Source organism: Chelonoidis abingdonii, chromosome 4 (genome assembly GCF_003597395.2).
Source record: "Chelonoidis abingdonii isolate Lonesome George chromosome 4, CheloAbing_2.0, whole genome shotgun sequence".
Lineage (NCBI taxonomy): Eukaryota > Metazoa > Chordata > Testudines > Testudinidae > Chelonoidis > Chelonoidis abingdonii.
In genome coordinates this window covers 95,881,421-95,908,627 of record NC_133772.1, presented here as the reverse complement: position 1 = coordinate 95,908,627, position 27,207 = coordinate 95,881,421, and the positions used below count along the sequence as shown (strand labels likewise).

Sequence of the window (27,207 nt, the reverse complement as noted above, 5' to 3'; positions counted from 1 at the left end):
GTTTTTTTTTGCCTTCCTCTGCAGCACGCGGCACAGGTTTCTTGAAGGCTTAAACTAGTGTAAATGAGGAATTCTCTGTAACCTGAAGTCTTTAAACCTAGGGTTGTCAATTTTGATTGGATATACTCCTGGAGATTTCATGACATATTTAGTTAAAAATAAATCTTTAATTCTTGGAGACTCCAGGCCAATCCTATTGGCAACCCTATTTAAACCATGCTTTGAGGACTTCAGTAACTCAGCCAGAGGTTAGGGGTCTATTTCAGGAGTGAGTGGTGAGGGTCTGTAGTCTGCAATGTACAGGAGGTCAGACTGAATGATCACAGTGGTCCTGTCTGACCTTAAAGTCTATGAGCCTTTCTTGCCTGCAGGGCCCAATCTGGTAGGTGTGCTCAGAGGCCATCTACAGAATAGGAGGTGACAGCCATCTTATAACTCTCAGCCCAGTGATTAGAACACTTATCTGGGATTCAGGAGAGCCCAGTTCAACTCCCCACATCTGTCTGATGGGGGGGGGGGGGGAGTTTTGGAACAGGGTTTTCCAACATCTGAGTGCTTTAACCACTGAGCTATGGGATATTCTGAAAAGGGAGGGGAGGGGTGGCTGTGCTTTAGCTTCACCAGCGTAGTTTAGCCCTAAATCTGTTCCTAAACTGATATAGCAAAATCAGTACAACTCTTGTATGGAAGATCTAATTCACCTCAAGAAGACTTTATATCAAAAAGTAGGAAAAGCCATTGAACTATTATCCCTATTAAGAACACAAAAGAAACATCCAAAAGGGAGACAAGGTGGGTCTACATTCTACCCTTTCATGTACAACCCACCAGCATCATGTTTCTTCCACAATGGATTCTTTGTAAAAGGCTCCTGCCTTCCAACCTAACTGCCTTTCTTAGAAGCATTTTCGCTGGTCCTTCATTCTTGGCATCTTTTTCAAACCTTTTGTAACTTTGTCACTGACATCTTCCTTCCCAATTAATTCTAAATGCTTGAATCTTGATGTTTTATTTTTGCTGATCTGTTACCTGTCAGCTCTGTGTTCTTGATGAACCAGGGTGCACGTAGTATCCAGCCTATCTGACTCAGGAAGGGTATCACTCACTCTCTGCTTGAATCAAAACCGATTAGAAGACTGACTTGCAAAAAGAAATGAAAAGGCAATGAGACACACCTAAACCCCTGCAGACAAGGGTGACAGGATTAAGGCAACTCCTCTAGCCTCATTTGCATGGAAGATGGGACAGGGAAGCATCTCCATTAGCATACAGAATGGAGAAAAGAGATTCTAAGGCAAGAACCGCACTGAACTCTGGGACCAGAAAAGCAGAGCAGCACTGCATAATGGGAGATCTCTGCTCCAGATGTTAATGAACCCACACCTGCACACACCCAGCTCAGTAGTTATCAGACCAATTCTAGTAATAAATCCTTTATTGGTATCCAAAACACTGAAGCTACCTAACTGCATTACAGCTTCCTTGAAGGAACACCGCCCATAGCCAAGATTGATGAGTTCCTATTGTCTAGCCTGAACAAAACAACTTTGGTATAATCCCTTGAGCCATCAGTTTACCCATAAACAAATCTAGTGTTCCCCCTTGAACCACTGTTTTTTCCCTACAAAAAAACCCTACCCACGCTCAAGTAAGTGTTCTGATGCCTGGATCCAAAATCTGCGTCTGTTCCATTGAGATTATTTTCTCCTGACTGATCGTGCTGGGGGCTCTGCCTGTCTCCAGCACTCAGCTACCTCCACCACCTGGGAACACTGACTGGTTCAAGCTTCACAGAGTTGTGAGAACGCAACTCTCTCTCCCCCCTCCCCCGACATAGCTTTCTAATCCTGACTTGTATGATCACATAGTTTTCTAAACCTGACTTTTCTGTAATCTAATTTAAGCTATATTTAATGTTGTAACTGTTTTGTTTGTTTGGCTCACCTTGTATGATAATTACCTGGCAATAAATAACTTTTATGGTTAAGCTGGTTGCTTCCCTCTCTCTCTCTTGTTTCTGGCTCCCCCCTTTGCTCTGCAGCAATGTTCCTCTTACCCAAGCTAAAGATCCCTGTAGCAGCCAAAAATCCTGTGGGGTTTGCTCATCAAGTGGGTTAACACCAGAAGAATTGTAACGTGAAAGTGGGGATAGGGACGTGCTGAACCTGTGGCATAGAAGGGTGGAATCTTGGAAGTGCTGCTTGACCCAGCCTGCTAAGTCCAGGGACATAAGGGGTCAGCGTGAGAGTGCTGATTGATCCGGTCCACTTCGACACACTCTGTTAATGTGTGTTCATTTGATGCTGGGGCTGGAGGAACCCAGCCCGGGGGAACCTAGGTCCTGGCTGATAGCTCCATGGGGAGCGACCCTGCAGAAGGGAGAAGTAGAGCTCCATATGAAAACACAAATGACACAAGCAGTACATTGACAGAATTATAGAATTCTTCCTACCCCACGAAGAGTAACCCTAATAAATGAGCATACTCCAAAGCAATGGGCAAATCTGGTAACAATGCCTTCCACAGACCACAGTTTGGGTGGTATTTCTATACAGAACCCTTCCCCCAACTGTTGGAGGATGGATAAACATGATAGCTTTGTTCAAATGCTGCACAGATCATGAGGCAGGACTACATTGTCACGGATTCAGATACATGTGATATGCCCATATGTGGAAAGTATAAGTCTAGACAAATTTAGGAATACACCGTGCCAAACAGACCAGTAATGCATATAGCTTGGACTGTATCTGTAATAGCTGGATGTACTAGATACCCCCGCATGGTACAAGTAATACAGTACATGAAAAGGAAGTTTCTTCCCAACTCTATCTGGTCGCATAATAGAATGGCATCTCCTGTTAAGTAACTTATGTAAATGTCTTAAGAAAAGTGGCAACTGACATGGTTTGTTTCCCACCCTGTTGCATCATTTGAATTACTGAAGGGAAATCAATTATGTAAATCTATCCCGACAGTCTGCAAAAATGGCAAAATTCCCCACAATTTTCTCATGTTTTTCAACAGCCCTATATTTTTTAAGATACATGCCAGAGTTAGTGCAAGAGAGAAGGTGGGAGATTAAAGGTTTAAAACAGACACAAGGAGAGGTAAAGAGAAAACATATGAGTTCCTCTCCACACTTTTCTCCCTCAATTTAAGAGCACAAGAGAGTTATACCACACTTGTTTAAGAGGTGAGATTACCTGGTGTTTTATATCCATGCCTCCTGTGTTTGTGGATAAAATCAAGTGTCTCAGAGCATGTGTGGTTGTTCAAAATTGAAAGATCTCAGCCACTGGAAAACACTTGACTGAGATCTTCAAAGGGGGAAAAACAGAACTAGTGGTCTGTTTTTAGAAACTTTCTCTCTGATACTCTCACCTTGTCAACTGTTGGGAATGGGCCACATCCACCATGATTGAATTGGTCTTGTTAGCACTGCCCCACCCCCCACAGGTGGTAAGGCAACTCCCATCTTTTCCTGTGCTGTATATTTATACCTACCTACTATATTTTCCACTCCATGCATCTGATGAAGTGGGTTACAACTCACAAAAGCTTATGCCTAAATAAATGTTAGTCTCTAAGGTGCCACAAGGACTCCCTGTTGTTTTTGCTGATACAGACTAACAGGCTACTCCTCTGAAACCTGTTTTTAGAAATGCTTTCCTGCTGCTTGTTGTTGTTTGTAGAGGTCTAGTTACCCAGCGGGAGCTTCCACCATCAGCAAGGGAACTGCGCTGGAGCAGAGAGCTGCGTGCGTGTGTTTCGGGGGTGTTTAAATCCACCTCGGCCTGTTCGGAAGTGGGCCGGGGGCAGCGTTGCTGACCCTGCTCCCTCGCTCTGACAGGTCGGGCCGATCCCGGCTCTAATTCTCCAAAGCTCGGCCTGGGCGCAGTCACCCCCTTACCGCCTTCGTCTAGCGCCCGGCGGCCCTGTTGCTGAGGCGAGGGCAGCTCCGCGGGGATTCGCCGCAGGCCGCCCCACGCACCTAGCGCTGCCGCCGTCGTTAGGGGCTGCCCGGAAGCCGGGCTCGTTCAGCCCTGCAGGGTCCTCCGGCCTCGGCCGGCTTGCGCGGGGACAGGGGGCCCAGACTGGCTAGGGAGGCGGGCTGGTGGCTGGGAGGGGGCTGCAGCCCATTTCAGGCTGACTCAATGCGAAGCTTGTGTCTCTACCACTTCCCCAATAGCGGCCTCTACCGCCTGCCGTAACCCACCGCTCCTGTGACTAGGGCGATGACGCTTTAGGTAGCTCCAGCGATCGCCTGAAGATAACCGCGCTTCCTTCGGACTAGCGGCCCGCGCCTCGAACGCCGCGTTTCTGGGAGTTTCAGGAGAGTGCTCCGTACACGTTCCCTTTCGCGGCGCCGGGCCCAGCGGAGAGGTGGGACTCAGGCACCTCTCTGGACGCCCATGGCTGGCCGTTGAGCGGTGGGGACCTGAGATTCGAACGGACGCAGCGGGCCAATCAGAGGCGGCGCCGCGGCTGAGCGCTGTGTTTGAGACGCGTAGGGAGGCGGGGACGGGGCTGTGGAGGGTCGGGGACTGTAGGTCGGGGGGGCGGCGTGAGCAGGTCGGGATGGTGGTGAGGGGGTGAGAGGCCGAGCGAGGCGCGGCTGCAGCCGGAGCAGAGGGAACGCGGGGCGCAGAGGAGCAAGGATGGCGGGGCGCGGCCGCGCCGTGGTGCGTCTGGCGGTGCTGCAGCAGCTGCGGGCCGCGTATGGGATCAAGGTGAAGAGTGGGAGCTGCCGAGGGGCGGCGGCGACGCAGCCTGGGGCGGCAGCTGTAGAGGTAAGGGGTGCTCCGCTCGGTGATGTGACCTGGGGACACCCTGCGCAGCAGCCGGGGCCCTGAGATGTGGGTTACCAGACTTGTACCTTAGTTAAGGTTACCACCTGGCAGGTATTTCACCCACCTGACTGATTTTGTTATGGATTTGCTAGTTGCCAGAAAAATAAGTTAATTGGTCAGGTTTTCTTTTACGTGGGTCTAAAAATTTCCATTATTATCACACTACACGGGGATACCTAACGTTAAAAGTTTGTGGGTCCAGCCAAAGAAGCTGCAGTGTTCCCACTTGTGCAGATTAAGCAATAACAGATCAAAACTGTTGAATATACAACAACTGTCTGCCCACCAACAAGAAAACACATTGCCCATGTGTCTGAGAGTGGGTTTGGGTCATGCAAGAGCGAAGAGACTTTAGAGATGTGGCACGTATATTAAATAATGGAAGATCAGGGCAATGGTGCCAGTAAGCCTATTACATCTCCTGGGGGGAGGGGAGCTCACATCAGAAACTGCACATTCAGTGACAGCTGGCTAAATGAAACGACTACAAAGACTAGCTGGCAAAATGTGCTGATAAAAAGCAACTCCCTTATTGTGATGTTATCAGGCTTATCTCTATATGTTATCTCCCTAGATACTATAAGTGGCTGTTGAAGGTGGGCTTGCCTTGGGGTTGAGGTTGTAGTAGGCTTGCTTTGTGGGGAGGAGGAGGTGCTGGGTTTTTTGGATTTCAGAAGTGATAACCCTAACTAGTCTTGGTGCTGTATAAATAGAGCTGTAGTGGCGAAACAGGCTGTGCGTTGTGAAACAGAAGGTGATTGTGTGCTGCAAGGTATAAACGGGTCACTCACTGAACGTGTCAGGAAAAACTTCTTTAATGTTTGCATCTGGAGAGGTACAATAAGTGGGTTTTCCCATTCCCTAAGCTGGTTACTGCAGAGTCAGTCAGTTAATACCAGTGGTGTGATTTGATAAAGTGATGAGTGTGTAACTGCTGATATGCCCTTTTGGAATCTCTGCATGTTTGGTTTGGTTTGTTTTTGTTTTAAATTTTAAAACAATTCCACCATCAAAACTTATCCTTTTAATACAGTACAGCACTGATGAAGCAAATGTGTGGCTGTTGTGTGATACAGTTCAGACAGCATTACTTCACATGACAGATTTCTTTAATAAGGTATCTACTTCCAGGAACCTTATTTCCCCAAAATTTGGGGAAAAAAATAGGTGAGTGCAGAGATCATAATTCTATTTCACTTATTTAAGTTAAGAATCTTGCTTATGCTTTTGATAAGCTCAAGTCATTTGTTTGTAGTAAGACAACATGTCATCTAGACTTTGGTAAACTGGTTGCTGATCCTCTGAATTGTTGTAGTAATTCTGCATCGATGGAAACCGCTTGTTCTGTGTTGAGTCCTGTCCCAGTTTATCATGAGAGGATCCAGGCTTGTTCCAACTCTGGCTTTGGTAGTTATTGGCTCTCTTTTGACAAACAAAGTAATTGGAAGGTGTTGCAAATTCCGGATCTCGTTCATCTGCACATTTCTTTGACCATTGTCCAAAAGTAAATTCTTTCTGTTTATCCCACTCTCGAACATAGGGCACACCAGCCTTTGTATCTTTTCTCTCCTGAATGATGACCTCCACTTTTCTACTTTCTGCAACTCTTGGAGCCACAGCGACTTCTGGTTCAGCTGGTAGTGGTCCAATAACTTCCTCCTCTTCTTCATTTTCCAGTTTCTTTGCTTCTTCCTCTAATCCGTCTTCTCTTTATCTTTCTTGCTTTAAGTTTAGAAAGCCTTGTTTTCAGAACTTCCTTTAGTTTTTCCTTTAAATGTTCACTTTTAGTCCTTTGGTCTGTGATCTGCTCTCTTAGCATTTCCAGAGTCTCTCCATTTGCTTATTTCTCTGTGCTCCATTGTGAGCAAAGGCAAAGTAGCCAACACCAAGTTGTCTGGCCTCGTTTTCTCTAATGTCCTCATATCAGCTTGTGCGGGGCTATGGAAGTAAGAGCACAATGTTCTGTGATTACTCAAATACCAGTTAACTATATTTAGGGCCTTACCAAATTCACGGCCATGAAAAATGTGTCACAGACAGTGAAATCTGGTCTTTTTGGTGTGCTTTTACCCAATACTATACAGATTTGACAGGGAGAGTCCTGGATTTCTCAAACTGGGGGTCCTGATCCAAAAGGGATTTGTGGGGGGGGGGTCACAAAGTTATTTTAGGATACTCAAGTATTGCCACGCTTACTTTGGCACTGACTTCAGAGCTGGGTGGCCGGAGAGGGGGCGCCTAGCTCTGAAGGCAGTACCCCGCCAGCAGTAGTGCAGAAAGGGTTGGCAGTATCATAACATGCCATCCTTGCTTCTGCGCTGCTGCTGGCGGTGGCGCTGCCTTCAGAGCTGGGCTCTTGGCCAGCAGCCTCCACTCTCCAGCTGCCCAGCTCTGAAGGCAGCACCACTGCCAGCAGCAGCAGCACAAAAATAAGGGTAGCAGTTGGAGATGTGGAAAGTAGGATTCTAGGTCCCCGCAGAAATGTATCATGTTCATGGATCTGGAGGGACAAAAGAACGATGCCAACTCTGTCCACATATCTATTCAAGAGAGACCATCATAGGACCTAATCACATTAGCCATACCATCAGGGGCTCATTCACCTGCACGTCTACCAATGTGATACATGCCATCATGTGCCAGCAATGCCCCTCTGCCATGTACATTGGCCAAACTGGACAGTCTCTACGCAGAAGAATAAATGGACACAAATCTGACATCAGGAATCATGACATTCAAAACCCAGTAGAAGAACACTTCAACCTCTCTGGCCATTCAGTAACAGATTTAAAGGTGGCAATTTTGCCACAGAAAAGCTTCAAAAACAGACTCCAACGAGAAACTGCTGAACTTGAATTGATATGCAAACTAGATACTATCAATTTAGGCTTAAATAGAGACTGGAATGGCTGAGCCATCACAAACATTGAATCTATTTCTCCTATGTTAAGTATCTTGTCAAACTGTCTTAAATGGGACATATTGATTATCACTACAAAAGGTTTTTTTCTCCTGCTGACAACAGTTCATCTTAATTAGCCTCTTTGAGTTGGTTGGGCAACTCTCACCTTTTCATGTTCTCTGTATGTATATATATCTCCTCACTATATGTTCCATTCTATGCATCCGATGAAGTGGGCTGTAGCCCACGAAAGCTTATGCTCAAATAAATTTGTTAGTCTCTAAGGTGCCACAAGTACTCCTGTTCTTTTTAGTATACCTGCTAACTTTTGTGGTTTCACATGGGACATGGGGAAGCTGACTCTAGATAAAGTGCTATAAAATGGGCAAAATAAGCAAACTTGGAAAATAGGGAGTAATTTTCTAATCTTTGTTGTGGTAATTTTGGATGTTATCTGAAATTTATTTACTATTGTTTACTATTTATAAGTAAGTATCTTTTTAAAGTTGGCGGTGTCCCTTTAACAATTAGTATGACATCAGTTCTTAGCCAGAACTTTTGGATTTCTCTTCAATTCTTGTGTTGTGCTCTATGTATTTGTCTATATTTCTGCAGTATTTGCCTAGTAAAATTTTCATAGCTGCTTGAGCAACATTAATTGAGTTTTGTGTTTTAGGGCAAAGTCTTTGGAATATCGCTTCATTCATTACCTCAGTCAGTTGTACCAGAATATGGAAGTATTCCAAGGTAAGTAAAGATTGTGTGTTTTAAACTGGAACCATACTTACTTTGGGGCTGTCTACATTATTTACCGCTTTAATTTTGAGTGAAATTTTTTTCTTCAGCAAAAAATATTTTTTAAAGTAGAGAGGAATTCCACAATTGTTTTTCTGGGACTGGTCAGGCTTCTCAGAGGAAGGGAATTCTCTTGGAAAGAGAGGTTGGAAAACAGGAACCCATAAGGTTATCACTCACTTGCATTTACTTTCAGTTTCTTACTGTGATTGGAGAAAACAAACATTTTCTAAAATACTATTTTCTGTGACATTATTTATCACAGGAAAATTCAACTGTGCAATGCTATAAAACATACTGTGCCTTTCTTTCCTCAGCTTTCTTGTCAATGCTTGCAAATATTTAGAAGAGCATGTTCACACTGAAGGACTCTTCAGGAAATCTGGATCTTTTGTTCGTTTAAAAACATTAAAGGTATCCTTTTTTTTTTTTTTTTTCTTGCTTTCAAAGAGTGATTGTATTGGACTTGAGCTACATTTCACCTCCGTGTCCAAATGTCTAACTTTCTGATTCTCTTTAGAAGCAATTGTGTTTTGTTCTGGGACTAGTTGGATCTTTCTGATCACTAGTCACTGGACCCCCTTCACCTCTCTCCAGAAGACAAGCTTCAGTTCTTTGTGTATAGTTATTGAAACAACCAAAGAACTGTTTTTTCAGCTTTCTGGAGTGTGAGAGAAAGGGCATGAGATTAAACCAAAAAAAGGTTTATTTTTAGATATCATGGGAATTTAAACTTGGTAGCTTTCTCTCACAGCAAGGTGGGCGAGGAAGAAACTATAAATCCAGAAATAATAAATAAAAAGTAGCTTTGGCTATGATTTGTCACCAGGTATCATTCTTATATGAAAAAAATGGAGAATTAAAACTGGGACAATTTGAGATAAAACCAAAGTATTTTGTCTGCTATGTGGCATGGGGATTTGGGCATGTAACTCCTTGTGTACGATAAGTAGGGCCCTACCAAACGCACTGTCCATTTTGTCAATTTCACAGTCATGGGAATTATAAAATCATAAACTTCATGATTTCAGCTATTTAAATCTGAAATTTCATGGTATTGTAATTGTAGAGGTCCTGACCCAAAAAGGAGTTTTTGTGTGTGGTGGTGGTGGGGTAGGGGGGTGTTTCTAAGGTTATTGTAGGGGGCATTGCTGTACTGCTACCCTGACTTCTGCACTGTTGCTAACAGTGGCACTGCCTTCAGAGCTGAGCAGCTGGAGAGTGGCGGCTGCTGGCTGAGAGCCCAGCTCTGAAGGTAGAGCCATCGCCAGCAGAAGTACAGGGTCTACAAGCCAACAGTCTCCAGCCACCCAGCTTTGAAGGTGGTGCAGAAGTAAGGGTGGCAATGCTGCGACCCTTCTAAAATAACCTTGCCACTCCCCACCGTTGCAACTCCCTTTTGGGTCAGGACCCCTAATTTGAGAAATGCTGGTCTCTCCCAGGAAATCTGTGTCTTGTGTGGTTTGTTGTTTTTTTGTTTTTTGTTTTTTTTCACCCTATGCAAGACCAGATTTCATGGTCCGTGACGTGTTTTTCATGGCTGTGAATTTTTTAGGGCCCTAATGATAAGACTACAGACTGGTAAAGATAAGATGTAATAAATCGCTTTTGAAAGCCTCAACTTATGGTCCTTATGAACCATTTCAGAGTCAACTGGATCAAGGTGAAAACTGTCTGCCTGCAGCACTGCCATGTGATGTTGCAGGGCTTCTTAAACAATTCTTTAGAGAGTTACCGGAGCCGATCCTTCCAACTGATCTACAGGAAGCTCTTTTCAAGGCTCAGCACCTGGAAAATGAGGAGAAGAACACTGCCACAGTGCTGCTTTCCTGTCTTGTGGCTGACAGAACAATAAATACTTTGCGATACTTTTTCAACTTTCTCAGAAATGTGTCCCTAAGGTAAGTAGAGAAATATAGATGTGGTACTTGTAACCAACTCTGAGAATTCCTATAATATGTCTAAAAACAGAGGAGAGCTGTAACTTTCTCTGGTCAGTATTATGACTATAAATATTCTTAATGACATTCATTTACCAGTAATAATGTAAGCATTATGTCATCCCCTGACTTTTTTGGGTATATGTCATAGGGTCTTAATGTAGCAGGAACTTGACTCTTATTCCAGTTTTCTGGCTGCCATATTCCCATCCCTTCTTTTCCAGAGAGCAACTAATTTGAGATTATCCCCATCTGGATGATCCTCTTGCTTTTGTGAAAACTGATCAGCTTTGGAAACTGTTAAGCTAAATAGCATGTATAAGCCATTAACTAGCTTGTTGTGTGTGTGTGTCTTGACTCTGCCCCTAAATCTCAGTGTGTGTTTTCTCTCTCAAATGCAAGTCTTCCACTTCAATTAAAAATTTGCATTAGCCTGTTTTCTCTATCCCCACTGCTTATGTTCTGATCAAGAGAGAATGTAAAGAAAAAACTGATACTTTCAAGCTCTAATCTTTTCTTTCTTTTTAATAAGATCCAGTGAGAACAAAATGGATAGCAGTAATCTGGCAGTGATTTTTGCCCCCAACCTCTTACACTCAAGCGATAATGAAAAGATGTCCGTTAACACAGAAAAAAAGCTTCGTTTGCAGGCTGCTGTTGTGCAAACACTTATTGATCATGCAGCAGATATTGGTAAGATGACAACTGAATAACTTGTTGAAATGACTGTGCATTAATTTATATTAAATACAAATATGTTTATATAATCATAGTTTCCATTTTTTAAAAATTCTGTAAACATCTAATTCAGGACGTGTACCGGAATTTATCCTGGAAAAAATACCTGCTATGTTAGGTATTGATGTTCTTGATTCTACTCCTTCACTGAAAGGCTATGAAGAAAGTGAATCTCCTAGTCAGTGTAAAAGAAGGAGAAGACGAAGTGTTGGGGGTGAGTACATATACTGAAAATTTGACTGACTGCAGTTCAGTGAGTAAATATAAAAATAAACTCAACTGAGGGTTTAGTACCATGTAGAAAACTAAATCCCACTTCTCCCTAAGCGCCATAGACTGCTGTATCAACTGGCTGTGAAGTTTGCAAAGCTCAGGTTGAAAATGGTGAACTTTTATAAAAGGTTTCACAAAGTTGGAAAACTTCTTAACATTTCATAATTATTGATGTAAAAACTACTAGGTTGTGCAGTCATGCCATAACATTTCTTTTGCATGTCCTCTTCATTCTGAACAAAAAGGTTATTTTCTTTCAGGCTGTGTGTGGCAGGATAAATTTTTAGCTTTTAGCCTCCGGAGACCTGGTTTCAAATCCTGTTTGAGTCGCAAATGAAAATAGTTTTGAGGTGTCTTCCTAGTCTTCAGTGAGTGATTGTTCACATAAAACGACCACACAACCTCTGGCACAGTTGGCATTTCTGTTCAAGAGTGGGCCAGGCCTGGAATAACACTGGTATTGTAAATTGGAACACACATGCTCTGAGAAAAAGCTTATCCATGTTAAACTGGCTTTATAGCTAGTTTGCAATTTTTAGTTGCTCGCTTTCTGAGCACTAAAGTCACAGAATTAAATGCACAGGATCTTTCTCTCCGACTATATATTTTATAAAGCTATCAAACTTGACTTGACAGAATATGTTGGCTATGAGATACTTATTCTCCCATGTGTTGCTCACATGAGGCATTCATGTAGCTTGCAAAATGAATACTTGGTACAGGATCCACAAATCCAGACAATCACATTTGATTGTCTAGGTTAGTAGATTTGATTGCTTAGAGAAATGAATAATTTAGTTCATGAAAGCCTATTATAGAATATCAGGGCTGAAAGGGACTTCAGGAGGTCATCTAGTCCAACCCCCTGCTCAAAGCCGGTCCAGTCCCCAGATAGATTTTTGCCCCAGATCCGTAAATGGCCCCTTCATGGATTGAACTCACAACCCTGGGTTTAGCAGGTCAATGCTCAAACCACTGAGCTAGCCCTCCCCCGAATATTAAAATCAGGAGTAGGTATGTTTATATACTGCTGGCAAAAATACTCCTTAAACCAACATTATATTACTTCCTTACTCTAAAAATGCCTACTGAATTCTAAATTGACACATTGCATTTATTGCAGACTGTCTGTATTTTGTTTCCCATTTTAACCAGCACATATGTAAAGAATTTGCTAGCTTTTTCCCAAACTTCGCTGATCACTTTTTAAAATTAATCTTCTAACCAGCCTATTCGCCTCAATCTATTACATTACTTGGAAGATCTGAAACAAGGATGAGAATTGTACTAGTAGCCTTTTCCATTCAACAAATTAAACTAAATTGATTTAAGCACTCATAAATATTGGACCAATTTAACCTTATTGGTTTCTAATCCAATTTAGTTAAATCAGTCTGCAAACTATTTGAAGATGCACTGATACCTCTGAAATGCTCCCCATTTAAACCTGTTGATAAAGTCATTTGAGAAGGAAGGGTCTGCTAGTCCTTTCCTATGCATAGTGGGTAGAATTTTATTATTTCCAAAAAAAATCCTTAATAGATAGGTGTTAATTATTAGGGTAGATGGGTGTTGTTAATAATTTATATATTAACACTGTTGATTAATTGCAGTTAACTCATGCAATTAACTCAAATTGTGATTAATCACATTGTTTAACAATCAAATACCAATTTAAATGTATTAAATATTTTTAGATTTTTCTACATTTTCAAATATATTAATTCAATTACAACACAGAATACGAACTATACACTGCTCACTTTATATTTTTTATTACAAATATTTGCATTGTAAAAATGAAACTATTTTTCAATTCACCTCACATAAGAACTGTAGTGTAATCTCTTCTTCGTAAAATGGAAGTTACAAATGTAGGGGTTTTTTTTTGATTGTTTCATAACTGCACTCAAAAACAAAACCATGCAAAATTTTAGAGCCTACAAGTCCACTTAATCCTACTTCTTGTTCAGCCAATCGTTAAACAAATTTCTTTACATTTACAGGAGATAATGTCCGTATTTTCCCTTTAAAAATGTTTTAAAACAAATAGCACGGAGACTACTCTGATATCTTTGTCATTGATGGTACCTCTTTCACATAAAATCATATCTCTTTTAAAAAACAGAGCAAGACAAGTCAATAGTAAAGCTTGATTGCTTGGTATGTCTTGCATTTCAGATATTGTTAGTGGAGCATTGAATAAACTTAAATCTAACAGAACACCCTTTACTACACCTCAGCGAGACAGAAATGGTAGGTATTTAGTGTTTGTTTGCGCTAAACAGAGCCTCATGCAGTATCTTTAGACTTGTGGACTATATTCTAGCAAGGCTGAAACTAAATTTAGTTTTATTCCAAAGAGGTACCAATTTCTAAACAAAGTTTCTGGTCAAAATTGAATATAGTTACATTTTCAGTGAGGATACTGCATTTAGTCTTAGAGCTGCTAGCACTGAGCTGTTCTAGGATTATAAATTAATCTGCTTTTATCTAATAAAAACTAAGGCTTGAATACAGTAGGGTAGCATGCAGCCACGTTGAGTATTAGAGAATGAATTTATGCTTAAATTCAAACATATTTATCATCTTGCTTTGCTCTGTCCCTTTATAAACTTGCAAAAGGTAATTGTTTTCTTGCAATGACTGCAGCTAAAACTCTTCCCACCTATATTAACTTGTTTTTTGGAAATTTATTAAATTTATTATTTTCTTATGGAAAATTTATTAAAGCTATTTGAGTGGCCTTCCTGTTTTAAAATGCATGTGTTTTGGTTCAGTTGTGAATAACTGCTTCTGGAGAAACAAAGCTGACTTACAAACAATATAGCATTTAACTTCATGTGCTCTCAACTTTAAGCACTTATTGCAGGTACAGCTTTATTAATTGTAATCTTTCCATCAGTGACTCCATTGATTCTGACTCCAAGCACCAAGCGTAAACTTCCAACTGATTCTTCTCAAGGCTTCTCTAGCAAGAAAAGGCGGTCCCTGAAGCATAATTTTGCTTTTGAATTGCTCTCAAGTAGCCTTTTTAGCAGTGCCTCAACACCAGCATCAGGTACAGTGATTTACATTGTAGCTTGAAGGCTTTTAGGCCTTGGCTACACTAGAAATTTCAAAGCGCTGCCGGGGCAGTGCTGCGGGAGCGCTGCCACGGCAGCGCTTTGAAGTGTTAGTGTGGTCAGAGCGGCAGCGCTGGGAGAGAGCGCTGCATGTAAACCACATCCTTTACGGGTGTAGCGTGCAGCGCTAGGAGCCGCGCTCCCAGCGCTGCTGCCCTAATTACACTGACGCTTTACAGCGCTCGCTCAGGGGGGTGTTCTTTCACACCCCTGAGCGCGAAAGTTGCAGCGCTGTAAAGTGCCAGTGTAGCCAAGCCCTTAGTTTGTGCTGTTAATGACTTGAAATCTATTGCTCTTAGTGGGTAGTCCATAGAAGAGCAATTGCATTCAAATATCAATTTAATTACCTTGATTCCTTGCGCTTTTCACCTTGTCTGTGGGAGATCTTATCAGGTCACGTTGCTTCATTTATGATCTGTGCTGATAACTCTCTGATATCTATGTATCCATAACTGACTTGTCTCTATCCATCCAATTTCTGCTTGTCTCTGTAGCAGCTCCTCTTGAACGTCTTGTTACAAGCTTGAAAGGTAGATTTCAAAAGCACCCAATGAAAGTCGAGGACTTCAAGACTTAGGCATTCTGAACATCTACCTGAAATGGCCAAAACAGAATTCCTTTTCTTCCCTCCCCAGCCTTCTGTATTTCACTATTCACAAAACAACCATCTTTCCCATTACTCGCTCCTGTAATCCAGGTTTTGGTTTTTTTTTTTTACTTTTTTTCTCTCCTTAAATTATATATCTTAGTCATAGTCAAATCTCTCATATCTTGCTTAGAATATTGCTGCATTCTCCTCTCTGTGGTCTCCTAAACATACCATTGTCTTTTACGGTGTACAAAATGCAGCTGCTAAAGTAATCTTTCTTCTGAATCCTTCCACTGTCTCCCTATTTTCTATTGCTTCAAATTTAACCCTCTTGTCCTCAGCTTCAAAGCTATTCTTAAATTTGCCCCACTGTACTTTCTTCCCTTGTCAAGCTTGCATTGACCTCATCTCCTCCATACTGCCTGTGTTCCCAGGCTAGTTGTTCCAGGTTTGTCAGTTTTTCTATCACAATCACCTCTGCCTTATTCTGTGTCACTGCATGTTACAATCTGAGTTTATCTGCAAGACCACTATCCTGGCTATGTTTAAATCTTTAATAAAGACCCACTCTCTTATTAGGCTGCTTATTGTGAGCTGAGTTGAATTACATATAAACTACCTATTCCTGTTCTTCTAACCTCTTTGTCATTGTGTTGTGATCTTACAGAGCAGGAACAGGGCACTAAGTGTTAGCATAAATAGTGAAGATTCTTAAGTTAATCATATCTTCTGTGAAGTACAGCTAAGTGCTAATGTTTTAGAAGATGATAGCAACACAGCTCAGCTTTCTGTGCAGGCTGATGGATAAAATACCATATCCTTCATTATTATACTTTTAAAAAACTCTCTTCTGGCTAAGTGTTGTAGAACTTTTACTTGATCTAGTATTGTCAAAGATCAAGAGTGCCTCTTGTCATTTTTAATCTTAAAACAAAAACTTTAATTTTTGATTGTGTTTTATTTAATATTGACAACTTTTGAACAATGATCTTCTAACTAATCCGTATGGAAATAATTTAAGATATGACACCAGCAGCATACATGTTGTCCCACCTCTCAGTGTCAAAACAAAGGTTGTTTTTGCATATGGTGAATTCCCCCTCTTCTTTTATGTAAGACTACAAGCAAACAGAATTGTTTCTGTGTCAGTTCTCAAGAACATTGTACTGAACAAATGATTTTTTTGTGGGTTTTTGTTTTTGTTTTTTTAACTCTTAGTTGCTAATGGTCAAGGTGAAAATAAGACACTTGCTTTTTTTTAAAAAAAAAAGTGGCATTAGAAGTTTTTATTTTAACATAAAAACACACCACCTAAACAAGAACCTGTTTATCATGTACAGCTGACTTTTTTTTTTTTAATTATTATTATTATTCCTGTAGCTCAGTTTGAAGCAAGCCCTTGTGTCTCTCTCGAGTCATCTCAGAGTTCACTGTCTCCCTCAGTCAGCAGTGAAAAGCATCTATCTAATACGGGAAATCGAAGAAGTAAAAGAATTGCAAGCAAAAAAATTTACAGGTAACTTGTCTTAATTCATGGAAGCTAAGAGTGCACACTGTTAAAAGTAAATTGAAAAGGAAAACAAAAAAGGATTGCCCTTTTCTGTCTTATGGATAAGATAATCTCAACATTATTATTATTATTTTTAAGTTTTTATATTGAAAAGATCATGTCCTTCCACATGTAAAGTGAATTGGTGATCTGCCAGGTCTTAGCGGCCAAGTGTCCATACCAAACTGCCATTACATTTGGGTTTTGTGTTGAAATGAACATGGACTAAAGCATTCATGTACGCATGCGCATATACTTGAAAAAAAAAATTGAATAATCAGTCAAGTTCCTTTCTCTTGTCCAGTTTAACTAGAATTATGACTAAATTTTAGCTTTTTACTTTTTAGTATTTTAAAGACACTGATTCTTTGGGGATAGTGGAAGTATTTAAAAAAAATCTAATAAGCTTTAAAAGTATTTTTTTAAGACTGTCCATTGTCAAGGAATTGTTTACTTCTTAATTGCTTATTTCAGTTCTTGGTAGGTCCTGACGCCTTTTTAATATGTCCCTCTGTTTCTGTATTTTCAGTACATCATACTTCAGTCACATCCATTTCTAAAGCAGACAAATGTTAATTCCTTTTTCGGGAATAAAGATTAGGGTTGTCAATTGCGATTAAAAAAATTAATCATGATTAATTGCACTTATAACAATAGAATTCCAATTGAAATTTATTAAATATTTTTGGCTGGTTTTTTACATTTTCAATATTGATTTCAACTGCAACACAGAATACAAAGTGCACAGTGCTCACTTTATATTTTTTATTACAAATATTTGCACTGTAAAAAATTATAAACAAAAGAAATAGTATTTTTCAATTCACCTCATACAAGTACTGAAGTGCAATCTCTTTATCGTGAAAGTATAACTTACAAATGCAGATTATTTTTTTTGTTACATAACCACTCAAAAACAAAACTGTATAAAACTTTAGAGCCTACAAGTCCCCTCAGTCCTACTTCTTATACTGCCAATTGCTAAGACAAACAAATTTGTTTACATTGACGGGAGATACTGGTGCCTGCTTCTTATTTACAATGTCACCTGAAAGTGAGAACAGGTGTTTGCCTGGCACTTTTGTAGCTGGCATTGCAAAGTATTTATTTACTTGCCAGACGTGCTAAACATTTGTATGCCCTTTCATGCTTCTGCCACCATTCCAGAGGATGTGGTTCTATGCTGCTGATGTTCATTTCAAAAATAATGCGCCAATTAAATTTGTGACTGTACTCTTTGGGGGGAGAATTGTATGTCTCCTGCTCTGTTTTACATGCATTCTGCATATATTTCATGTTATAGCCCTCTCGGATGATGACCCAGCACACGTTGTTCATTTTAAGAACACTTTCACAGCAGATTTCACAAAATGCAAAGAAGGTACCTATGTGAGATTTCTAAAAATAGCTACAGCACTCGACCCAAGGTTTAAAAATCTGAATATCGTCCAAAGTCTGAGAGGGACAAGGTATGGAGCATGCTTTCAGAAGTCTTAAAAGAGCAATGCTCTGATGTGGTAATTACAGAACCCAAACCATCATAAAAGAAAATTAACTTTCTGCTGATGGCATCTGACTCAGATGATGGAAAATGAACATGTGTCAGTCCGCACTGCTTTGGATTATCAAACAGAACCCATCATCAGCATGGAAGCATGTCCTCTGGAATGGTGGTTGAAACATGAAGGGACATATGAATCTTCAGCGCAGGGGTAGGCAACTTATGGCATGCGTGCCGAAGGTGGCACACGAGCTGATTTTCAGTGGCACTCACACTTCCTGGCCCTGGTCCGGGGGGCTCGGCATTTTAATTTAATTTTAAATGAAGTTTCTTAAACATTTTAAAAACCTTATTTACTTTACATACAACAATAGTTTAGTTATACATTATAGACTTATAGAAAGAGACCTTCTAAAAATGTTAAAATGTATTACTGGCAAGCTAAACCTTTAAATTAGAGTGAATAAATGAAGACTCAGCACACCACTTCTGAAAGGTTGCCAACCCCTTCTTTAGCGCATCTGGCACTTAAATACTGTGCAACGCCGGCTACAAAAGTGTCATGCGAATGCCTGTTCTCACTTTCAGGTGACATTGTAAACAAGAAGCAGCATTTGTTTGTGTGAATGATTGGCAGACCAAGAAGTAGAACCGAGTGGACTTGTAGACTCTAAAGTTTTACATTGTTTTATTTCTGAATGGAGTTTTTCTGTACATAATTCTACATTTGTAAGTTGAACTTTCATGATAGAGATTGCACTACAGTACTTGTGTGAGGTGAATTGAAAAATACAATTTTTGTTTTTTACAGTGCAAATATTTGTAATAAATAAATATAAACTGAGCACTGCACATTTTGTATTCTGTGTTGTAATTGAAATTAATATACTTGAAAATATAGTAAACATCCACAGATATTTAAAATAAATGGTATTCTATTTACCAGCGCAATTAATTTTTTTTAATCGCTTGACAGCCCTAATAAAGATCTTGGAGTTTTTTGTATTACTCTATTTGCTCTTTGTACTCGTTGAGTTTCTTGAGCATCACCTTGTTAGTGTCAGAACTTTACACAGTATTTTAATAGAACCTCATTGGTCTTTTTTTTTTTTTTAGTATTTTAAATTATTTTATTTATGCTTACCAGATTTCTTTCTGTGAAGCTCTACTGTTCAAAATAAAGGGTGTAGAAGAATATAAATTGTAAAGAAAAGAATATACTGAATTTATCTTTCCATGCACTTCTAAAAAAAAAAAAAAAATCAACTTTTCAGAGTTGAATCAGGAAAAACTGGTTGCTTCTCTCCAAAGATTAGCCGAAAAGAAATGGTTCGCAGGTCATTACGTCTGAAATTTAGTCTGGGAAAAAGCAGCAAAGATGTAGTAAGTACACTTCTATTATCCTATTAATCTTTCTTGTAGCTTATTCTATGGGAGTGGTTTTCCGCCTATGGTTTGCAGACTAAGCCTAAGATTTCCAAAGGGGTTTGCACCTCTATTTGAAATTTTTTTAGGGATCTGCTAAAGAGAAAATTTTGAAAACCTTTTTAGGACATATATTTATTTTCAAGAAAGACCAATTAATATTTAGGGACAAGTGTAGAGTTCCGTATACTATACGGTCCAGAACTGTAAAACCAGGTCTGACCTACTAAAATTATTTTGAATTAATATTTAAGAAGTTCACTTTTAGCAGTTGCTGCAAATTGGAAAAGTATTTCCTGAATTGCAGATGTCAAAATGAAAAAGGCCTAGAAAGTAAGAGAAGATGTAAATGACTTCCCCATGTTCAGCTTTTTAAAAAAATTAAGATTAGTTTTCTTTTTTTCCTCCCCCCCCAAGAATGTTTTAACTGGATGTCCAGTTGGTAAAGGATCTGAAAATATTGGCCGGCGACTTGCAAGTCAACAAGACTTGGAAATCAGAGCTGAATCTGTAAAGACAGATACACTTTTCAGCACCTGTGTCAGTGAAAAATTCTCAAATAAAGGTAAATGTCTTGCAATACTTGCTGAATATAACTAAAAAAAGAGAACTTGTATTTTTGTGGGGGGAAGGATAGCTTAAAAGCCTAATGATTGTTTTGATATCTTTAGTTACTGAAGGCACTGAAAGTGAGCTGGTAAAGTGAAAAGCAGTTAGACAATATTAAAGGTTCTTAGGAACCAACAGATAATTTATATTAGCTATTTAGAGACTAGTTTTTTAATCTATAAAAACAAATATTTGCATTATGTGCCTTGCTTCTTTGACATTTGAACCTAATTGCTCTCTTTAATATTGTAACCTGTTTATGAAGGACTTTCATCTCTTTTGAAAGAAAATAATAAGTCTCAATTTCAGTAAATGGCATGGCCTTTAAACTCGTAATGTTTTTTTAATAACTTGAGTTATCGGCAAGAGGTTTTTTTTTGTCTGGTTTAGTTAATGTTCTATGAATACTAAGGCTAACCAATATTTTAAGCAAATAATTCTATCAAACTTATTTCAAGGTTCACAAATAATGAGCAAGTCGGAGGAGAACTTGCTAACTCCAAAATGTGATAAAGCAAATTACCGAATGTCTTGGAATGGACCTAGTATTACAGATTCTCACGGCACCAGCAACAATGAGGCAAGTCTGATGGGATATCTTGAAACAGAAGGCTGTTTTTCAGAACCTGTTCTTGTAGTTGGAAAGCCACCTGCCATTCCAGATGACTTCAGGTCCACTACTGCAAATCATAAGCAAGATAATAATCTAAGGGAGGATGAGAATAACTTGACTACAGAAACATTATTTAAAATTAAAAAAGCATTTTCTGAATCTGGAAGCAATCTTCAAAATTTAATAGATGATGCAAAGTCTTCTGTATCAGATTTAATAGAAGAAAAGTTAACTGAAATTCCCTGTCCAGAGAAGGACCTTGTTGAAACTGCAGCTGAAAAATCCAAGGATCAGTTTAACCAGTTTGCTAATAAATCTTATGCCACTAACAAATATCAATCAAGTAAAGATGAAATCAAGGTTGTGGAGGAAAACTGCTTCCAAAATCCTATCGAGATTGAACTTCACACACACAAATTGGGCATGGAAGATGAACCAGAATTTAGTGTGCCTCAGGTAATGTCCAGAGAGGACAGATTGACTTTTCAGAACAGTTATTCAAAAGATAATTTAAAGAAAATAGCTTCCCTCAGAAGAAAAGAAGGTGAGGAACTGGAACAATCAGAAAGAGTTGCTGAAGATTACGAGCTGAAGTCCTGTAATTCAGAAAAAGATAATACTGAGCCTCCTGCTGCCAGGGAGCTCCCTGTCTCGAAGTTGTTGGAGTCTAGAAACAGACCTGGCAAACAGAACTTGCAGACTGGAGGTTATGGTAATACTGCACCTAAAACTTTACCAGTTTCTGACCATGGAAAGGTTTCTGACCATGTACACTGGTTCAACAAACTTTCATTAAATGATCCATGTTCTGCAAGCAAAACTAAACCACCTCTTAAGTTTCAACGTACTCCTGTCCGCCAGTCTGTAAGAAGGATAAACTCCCTCTTAGACTCTAACAGACAATCTGTAAGCTGTAAGTTGGCAAAACCTGGTGATGTTTGTTCTCCTCTTGTTAAATCAGTAAGCTATGATACTGCACTATCCTCGTGTACAGAAAAGTTCTCAAAGAATTCCACAGTTTCATTGCTCTATTGTGAAACTACACACGCACAAGTTTCTACATCATCTGAACTAGACTTGGCATGCAAATCTTCAAAACTGATAAATCCGCTAGAGCAGGCTGATGCTTCTGTGAAAACAGTTAGAATCTGTAAACAGAAAGTGACTATTGGTAACCCATCAAAATCTGTTCTAGAAGATCTAACCAATCATGAAGCACCAAAACCTGCTGTAAAAATGAACTCTAGTATAAACATTCCGATTGCTACACCAGATAAAAGTACCCTCGGGAAAAGTGTTACAGGAAAAGAAAAGTCTCGATACAGGGGATCTCCAAAGAATCCAATATCAAAAGCAAAACTCCTGCCAACTGCTAAACCTGTAGACTTATAAGTACTAATTTGACTGTTGACTTAATTGTTCTAGAACTACCTTAACATACTGTGAGAAAATTGTCTGTATGAGATTCTTAGTTCTGCTTTTTTGTAAAATAGGATTTTTTTCTTCTTAACTTGTACAAGTAAACTTTATTCTCTGTATTTTTCCATTTACTTTAGCTTCTTATGATTACTAGTCAGCTGCTTATTTTAATTTTGACTAGATTTTTAAAAATTAGAAAAATCTAGTTTAAAAACTTATACAAATAAGTTACAATAGGTTATGTATCACTGTCTCAGACACCTGAGTCAGATCTTTTTAGAAATAACAGGCAAGCCTGAAGCATTTCAAAATCTTGCCGCTTCCAGTCAAAAGGGTAGTAGTATTTCTTTGAGACAATTGCTAGATATTTAAAAACAAAACCAATACATCTAAAAGCAAAATGGCTTATTGCTGACCATCAAAACATGAAACTTTTCCATTTACTGTACTTGTCTTAATTCTCTAAATGTGTTAAAACACTACAGTCAAAAAGATTTGTCAGTGTTCAAACTTCAGTATCAGTATAGACTTCACTACTGCTCCAGTTCCTGTGTGGCCAGAGTATATATTGCTTTTGGTGTAGGTCGGGGTACCTGTGGCATTTTTCCCACTAGATGGGTACATTTTTTGTCTATGCAGATATATTCCTATCTAAGCATGTGTGCACACAAATTGGAGAAATGGTTGAGCATATGGAAAACAAATATGCAATTAGATACTGAAGTATTAAAAATGTTTGTACAGTACACTTGGCAGCATGGGTGTGTTCTGTTTACCTGATATCTTCATTTGCAGTCAAGCTGTAAAATAATGTTAAGTTAATAGCATGTATGAGGCTATTTTTTTCTGGAGCAATTTTATGTAGCTAATCATATGATGCAAAAGTAGATTAAAGAACACTGTCACTGAAATAATGGAAGACAAAAGTAAAAAGCCATACTGTTAAAAGTTCATTTGCACAAACAGATGTTTACATTTGTTTTAGCATAAAAACTGTTTGTGTCTGTCATATTTGTTGTAAAATTATTTAAGAGTAAAAACTTGAAACTTTTCCATTACTGATTTCCGTATGTGTAGCTTGTTTGCTGGCAGAATTTAAGAGATTTTGGTATGTGCTTGGCTTTGAGTCTAAAAGCTTTTTTTCTGTCTGTTTGTGAATGTTCTTTCTATCACACTGATTCCATATCCTACAGAAAAAAAGACTAAGGACATTTGAGACATTGTCATAGTTTCTGTGTACTTTAAAAAAAAAAAAAAAAAAAAAAGTCCTATCCAGGGCTCTACATCCTCTTGACTATACTTAAAAACACAATTTTTACAAGTCCATCATTTTCACCAAACCTCTGACCACCAAAAGTCTGGCAGAAAATAGGGCATGAAAAGTCCTCATTCTCCTAATGCTGTGCTCTCTCTAAAAGCCAGGGAGAATAGATATGCTTCTCGCTGTGTTCTAAACTTCAACAGATTTGGGCTCTTTTAGCTTATGGAGAGGAGTGAGGTCCAAAGCTAAATAGCCTTTTTATTGACTGCCCTAGCAGCACCCTCTTTTATAGCAAGATGGCTGGAGCACAAGTAAGTACTCACAAGTGCAAGAGGCAGCTATGGGCCAAGAAGTATATAGTCAAGTACCTAAGTTTCAGGCCCTTGAGTTCTAGCCTACAGAGCCCTCAACTTCTTAGGGTATGTGTGCACCCCAGTTAGACACACAGGGTTGGCCTGTGCTAACTGACTCAGGCTTAAGTGGTTGTTTTACTGCAGTGTAGATGTTCAGGTTCAGGCTGCAGCCTGAGCTACAGGACTGTCCCACCATACAGGGTCCTAGAGCATGGGCTCCAATCTGAGCCCAAATGTCTACACTGCAGTTAAACCACCCCTGAACCTGAGTTAGCTAGCACTAGCCTGTTTTTAATTGCCCAGTTCAGCAGTCGATCTATCGGGGATCAATTTATCACATGGAGTGTAGATGCGATAAATCGCTCTCCCATCGACTGCTGAACTCCAGCAGTGTGAGAGGTGGAAGCAAAGTCAACTGGGGAGCGGCAGCCATCGATCCAGTGCCGCAAGGACATGAAGTAAGTAATTTTTAATTCGATCTAAGGTATGTCGACTTCAGCTACGGTATTCTCGTAGCTGGAGTTGCGTATCTTAGATTGATTTTCCCCACCCCACCCCCACCCCCCAAAGTAGACCAGGCCTTAGATTTCACTCAAACTCACAGGCAGCCATTGAAGGACATCTGGTAAAGTGCCAGCTTTTTCATCTGCTTCTGGATAGATTTTTAAGAGTTGCAATATCCTGGCTACATGTAACAAATCTGGTACCTGCACATTCAAAGGGGGAGAGATTCAAATTTGCCACAAATATGGTTGCTTCTCCCAGCCTCTTTTGCTTTATCTAGCTCTAGGCCTTTTCTATGTCCTACTCAGCCAGATGCTGCTTACGGACAATTTATTGCTTTGCTGGGTGCCATTAAACTGTATTTGGCACACTGAAGATGATAAAACCCAGATGTGGTGAAGTGGGAACTTTTTATGATACTTTTACAAAGTTTGTGTGCTTCAGTTTTCTACATGTTGTATTGCTGTCTGGTGGGGAAAAAGGATTGTTTGCTCTCGGTGCCATTTCAGATTTTGGTACAGGGGCAACTTTAACTGTGATTCCAAGGGCTACTTAGGCACTGGAAAACTTGAAATTTAAACTTCGATTTAGAACAATCAGGAGATAATACAGCAAGATATTCGTAATCCCAAGCCTCGTGGTATCCGTTTTTTAGAGCCTTAACATAGATATCAGAAACACAGCTTTGATACTTTGTACGCTATCTTTAGCAGAGAAATAAAATCTGCTTAAAATGTTTTTACTCCTGCAATTGTATTTTTAAATGGCTTATGTTCAAAATTGTGAAGAGAAGAATTAGACTTAATTTGTTCCAGATATGTTTAAAGGTAAATAAATTATTGAAAACAAATAACACTTCAGACGAGCTAAAACAATGGATAATAATACTGTGGTCTCATCTTGACAAGACTGTCAATGGTCTTGTTGATATCTAAGTGTTTTGAAGCTTCACATTCACAGGCACTTAGGCTAAAATTAGCAAGTCGCTAATCTCCCATTGTGGATCTTAAGTAGTCTTTTACTCTCTTGAGCACAGAGAAGTACCTCTCATTTGATGCTGTAGAAACTGGATGGTTCACCCCACTATCTACAGTACACAGCAGGCTGGTAACCCCTTGGTAAGTCATTGAGAACGTTCCAGAATTCAAAAATTGAAGTACTTTTGTGTGTGCATGCGCAATGTGCTTCTTGGCAACTTTGGTTTCTCTATCCAGATCACTAAAATTAGGTGCTTCGTGAATCTGCAATTTTCAGTTTCTCATAATTAAGAAAATTTTCACTCTGGGTCACAAGCAGTGCAGAAAGCAAACAAATTTTCTGTTTGGATGCTGTGCCTTGGTTCCTATTGCTGTAAAATGGAAATAATTATACTTGCCTGCCTGTCTGTCTGCCTGCCTACCACAGGGAATTATAAGAATTAGACTGAGATCTGTGGGGCAGGAACTGGGCTACCTTAACGATGGTATGGTGTCTAGCGCAATGGAGGACTACTGATTAAGTCTTTAGGGGCTACTGTAACATTAGTCAGCTGTTGAGATGCCCACTGGTGGTAGCTGAAGGGGGCTTACCTGGGTGTAGGATGTCTGGATTACAGCAATCTTTGTAGTGGCCAGTAGCACAGCCTTCATCCCCCACAAGCTTAGCACCTGCTGGCAGAAGTTGAAGCACAGCATGGACACACACCTGTCCTTGAAGCTGCAACCACTGCTGGCCATGATGGCTCTCGACCAGAAAGGTCTGGCCCCAGTGTCTTCTCAAAGAGAAGTAGGGGGTGCTCCCTGCTTCTTTGAGAGGTCAGACTAGATGATCATAATGGTCCCTTCTGACCTTAAAGTCTATGAGGGTAAACTGACTCCAAGACCCACTTACCTGCTCCTAGCTCCCCATTCCCTGAGGATCCTTGCCCCAGGAACTGTTCCCCCTCAGCTGCTCCTCTCACACTCATTACTCCCTCAGGGGCCAGCTGTATGCCCTCAGCTCTCTTTTCCTGGAGATTGACTCCCCTTCCCCCTCCCCAGGCCTGGGGGCTCTGTGCTCCCTGTGTTCTTCCCACCACCACCACTGGGGCCCCTGTGCTCCCACTCCCATGCTGACTGACCCCCTCCCCACCTGCAGAGGCCCTGGTCATTACCCCTCCCAGGGACCAACCCCCTTCTCTTTGCCCCAGGCCGGTTAAGTTGCTCCCTATCATCTCAGCAGCTGATTGGTGGAGGCAGACAAGCAGGCATAATGAGTGAGCTAGCGCAGCAGAAACTGACCGCAGTGGCAGTAGCTGGAGAACCCCAGCTTCTGGAGGAGGAGACCTTGCTGCACTGTGCTGCAGGTAAGAGCTCTGGCCGGGGTATGGGCTACAAGCAGACCTCTGGTACAAAACTCGGGGAGGGTGGGCAGGTGCGCCCCTGCCCTCCTTAAATGGTGCTTCTGTCAGGGCAGATGAGGGGGAATGAATGAGATCCTCCTTTGAGTTGTTAAGGAACTGGCTGAAACCGATCCAGATCAACAAGGGATCTAAAGAGACAATGCAAGCTCCAATGATTTATGAATTGACAGTCAATAACAGGATCTACGGCAGGGCACCAAGATCCAGGTGTATAAGACAATTGTTATTCCTACATTCCTTTATGGATGCGAAACCTGAGTGACCTATCGACAGGTCCTCAAGAGGCTGGAGAGGTACCACCAATGATGCCTCCAGAAGATTCTTCGCATCAAGTGGGAAGATTGCTGCACTAACGCCAGCATCCTCAGTGAAGCCAAA

General features: G+C 40.3%; 1 protein-coding gene across 2 annotated transcripts in view; it reads left to right on the top strand.

The window, feature by feature from the left end:
* Positions 1-4,483: 4,483 nt before the first annotated feature.
* Positions 4,484-27,207, top strand: part of LOC116829384 (neuroendocrine protein 7B2) — a 72,400-nt gene continuing 49,676 nt past the window's right edge. The window contains exons 1-12 of one of the 2 annotated variants that reach the window (XM_032788179.2): positions 4,484-4,793; positions 8,432-8,502; positions 8,868-8,964; positions 10,198-10,451; positions 11,023-11,183; positions 11,302-11,442; positions 13,683-13,757; positions 14,407-14,562; positions 16,596-16,731; positions 19,540-19,648; positions 20,108-20,255; positions 20,758-23,450. In XM_032788179.2, coding sequence (XP_032644070.2) covers positions 4,662-4,793; positions 8,432-8,502; positions 8,868-8,964; positions 10,198-10,451; positions 11,023-11,183; positions 11,302-11,442; positions 13,683-13,757; positions 14,407-14,562; positions 16,596-16,731; positions 19,540-19,648; positions 20,108-20,255; positions 20,758-22,304 — 3,027 coding nt within the window. In that variant the 5' untranslated portion in view covers positions 4,484-4,661 and the 3' untranslated portion in view covers positions 22,305-23,450. Of the gene's footprint in view, positions 4,794-8,431; positions 8,503-8,867; positions 8,965-10,197; positions 10,452-11,022; positions 11,184-11,301; positions 11,443-13,682; positions 13,758-14,406; positions 14,563-16,595; positions 16,732-19,539; positions 19,649-20,107; positions 20,256-20,757 lie in introns of those variants that run through there. The other variant, XM_032788180.2, reaches the window with a different exon arrangement.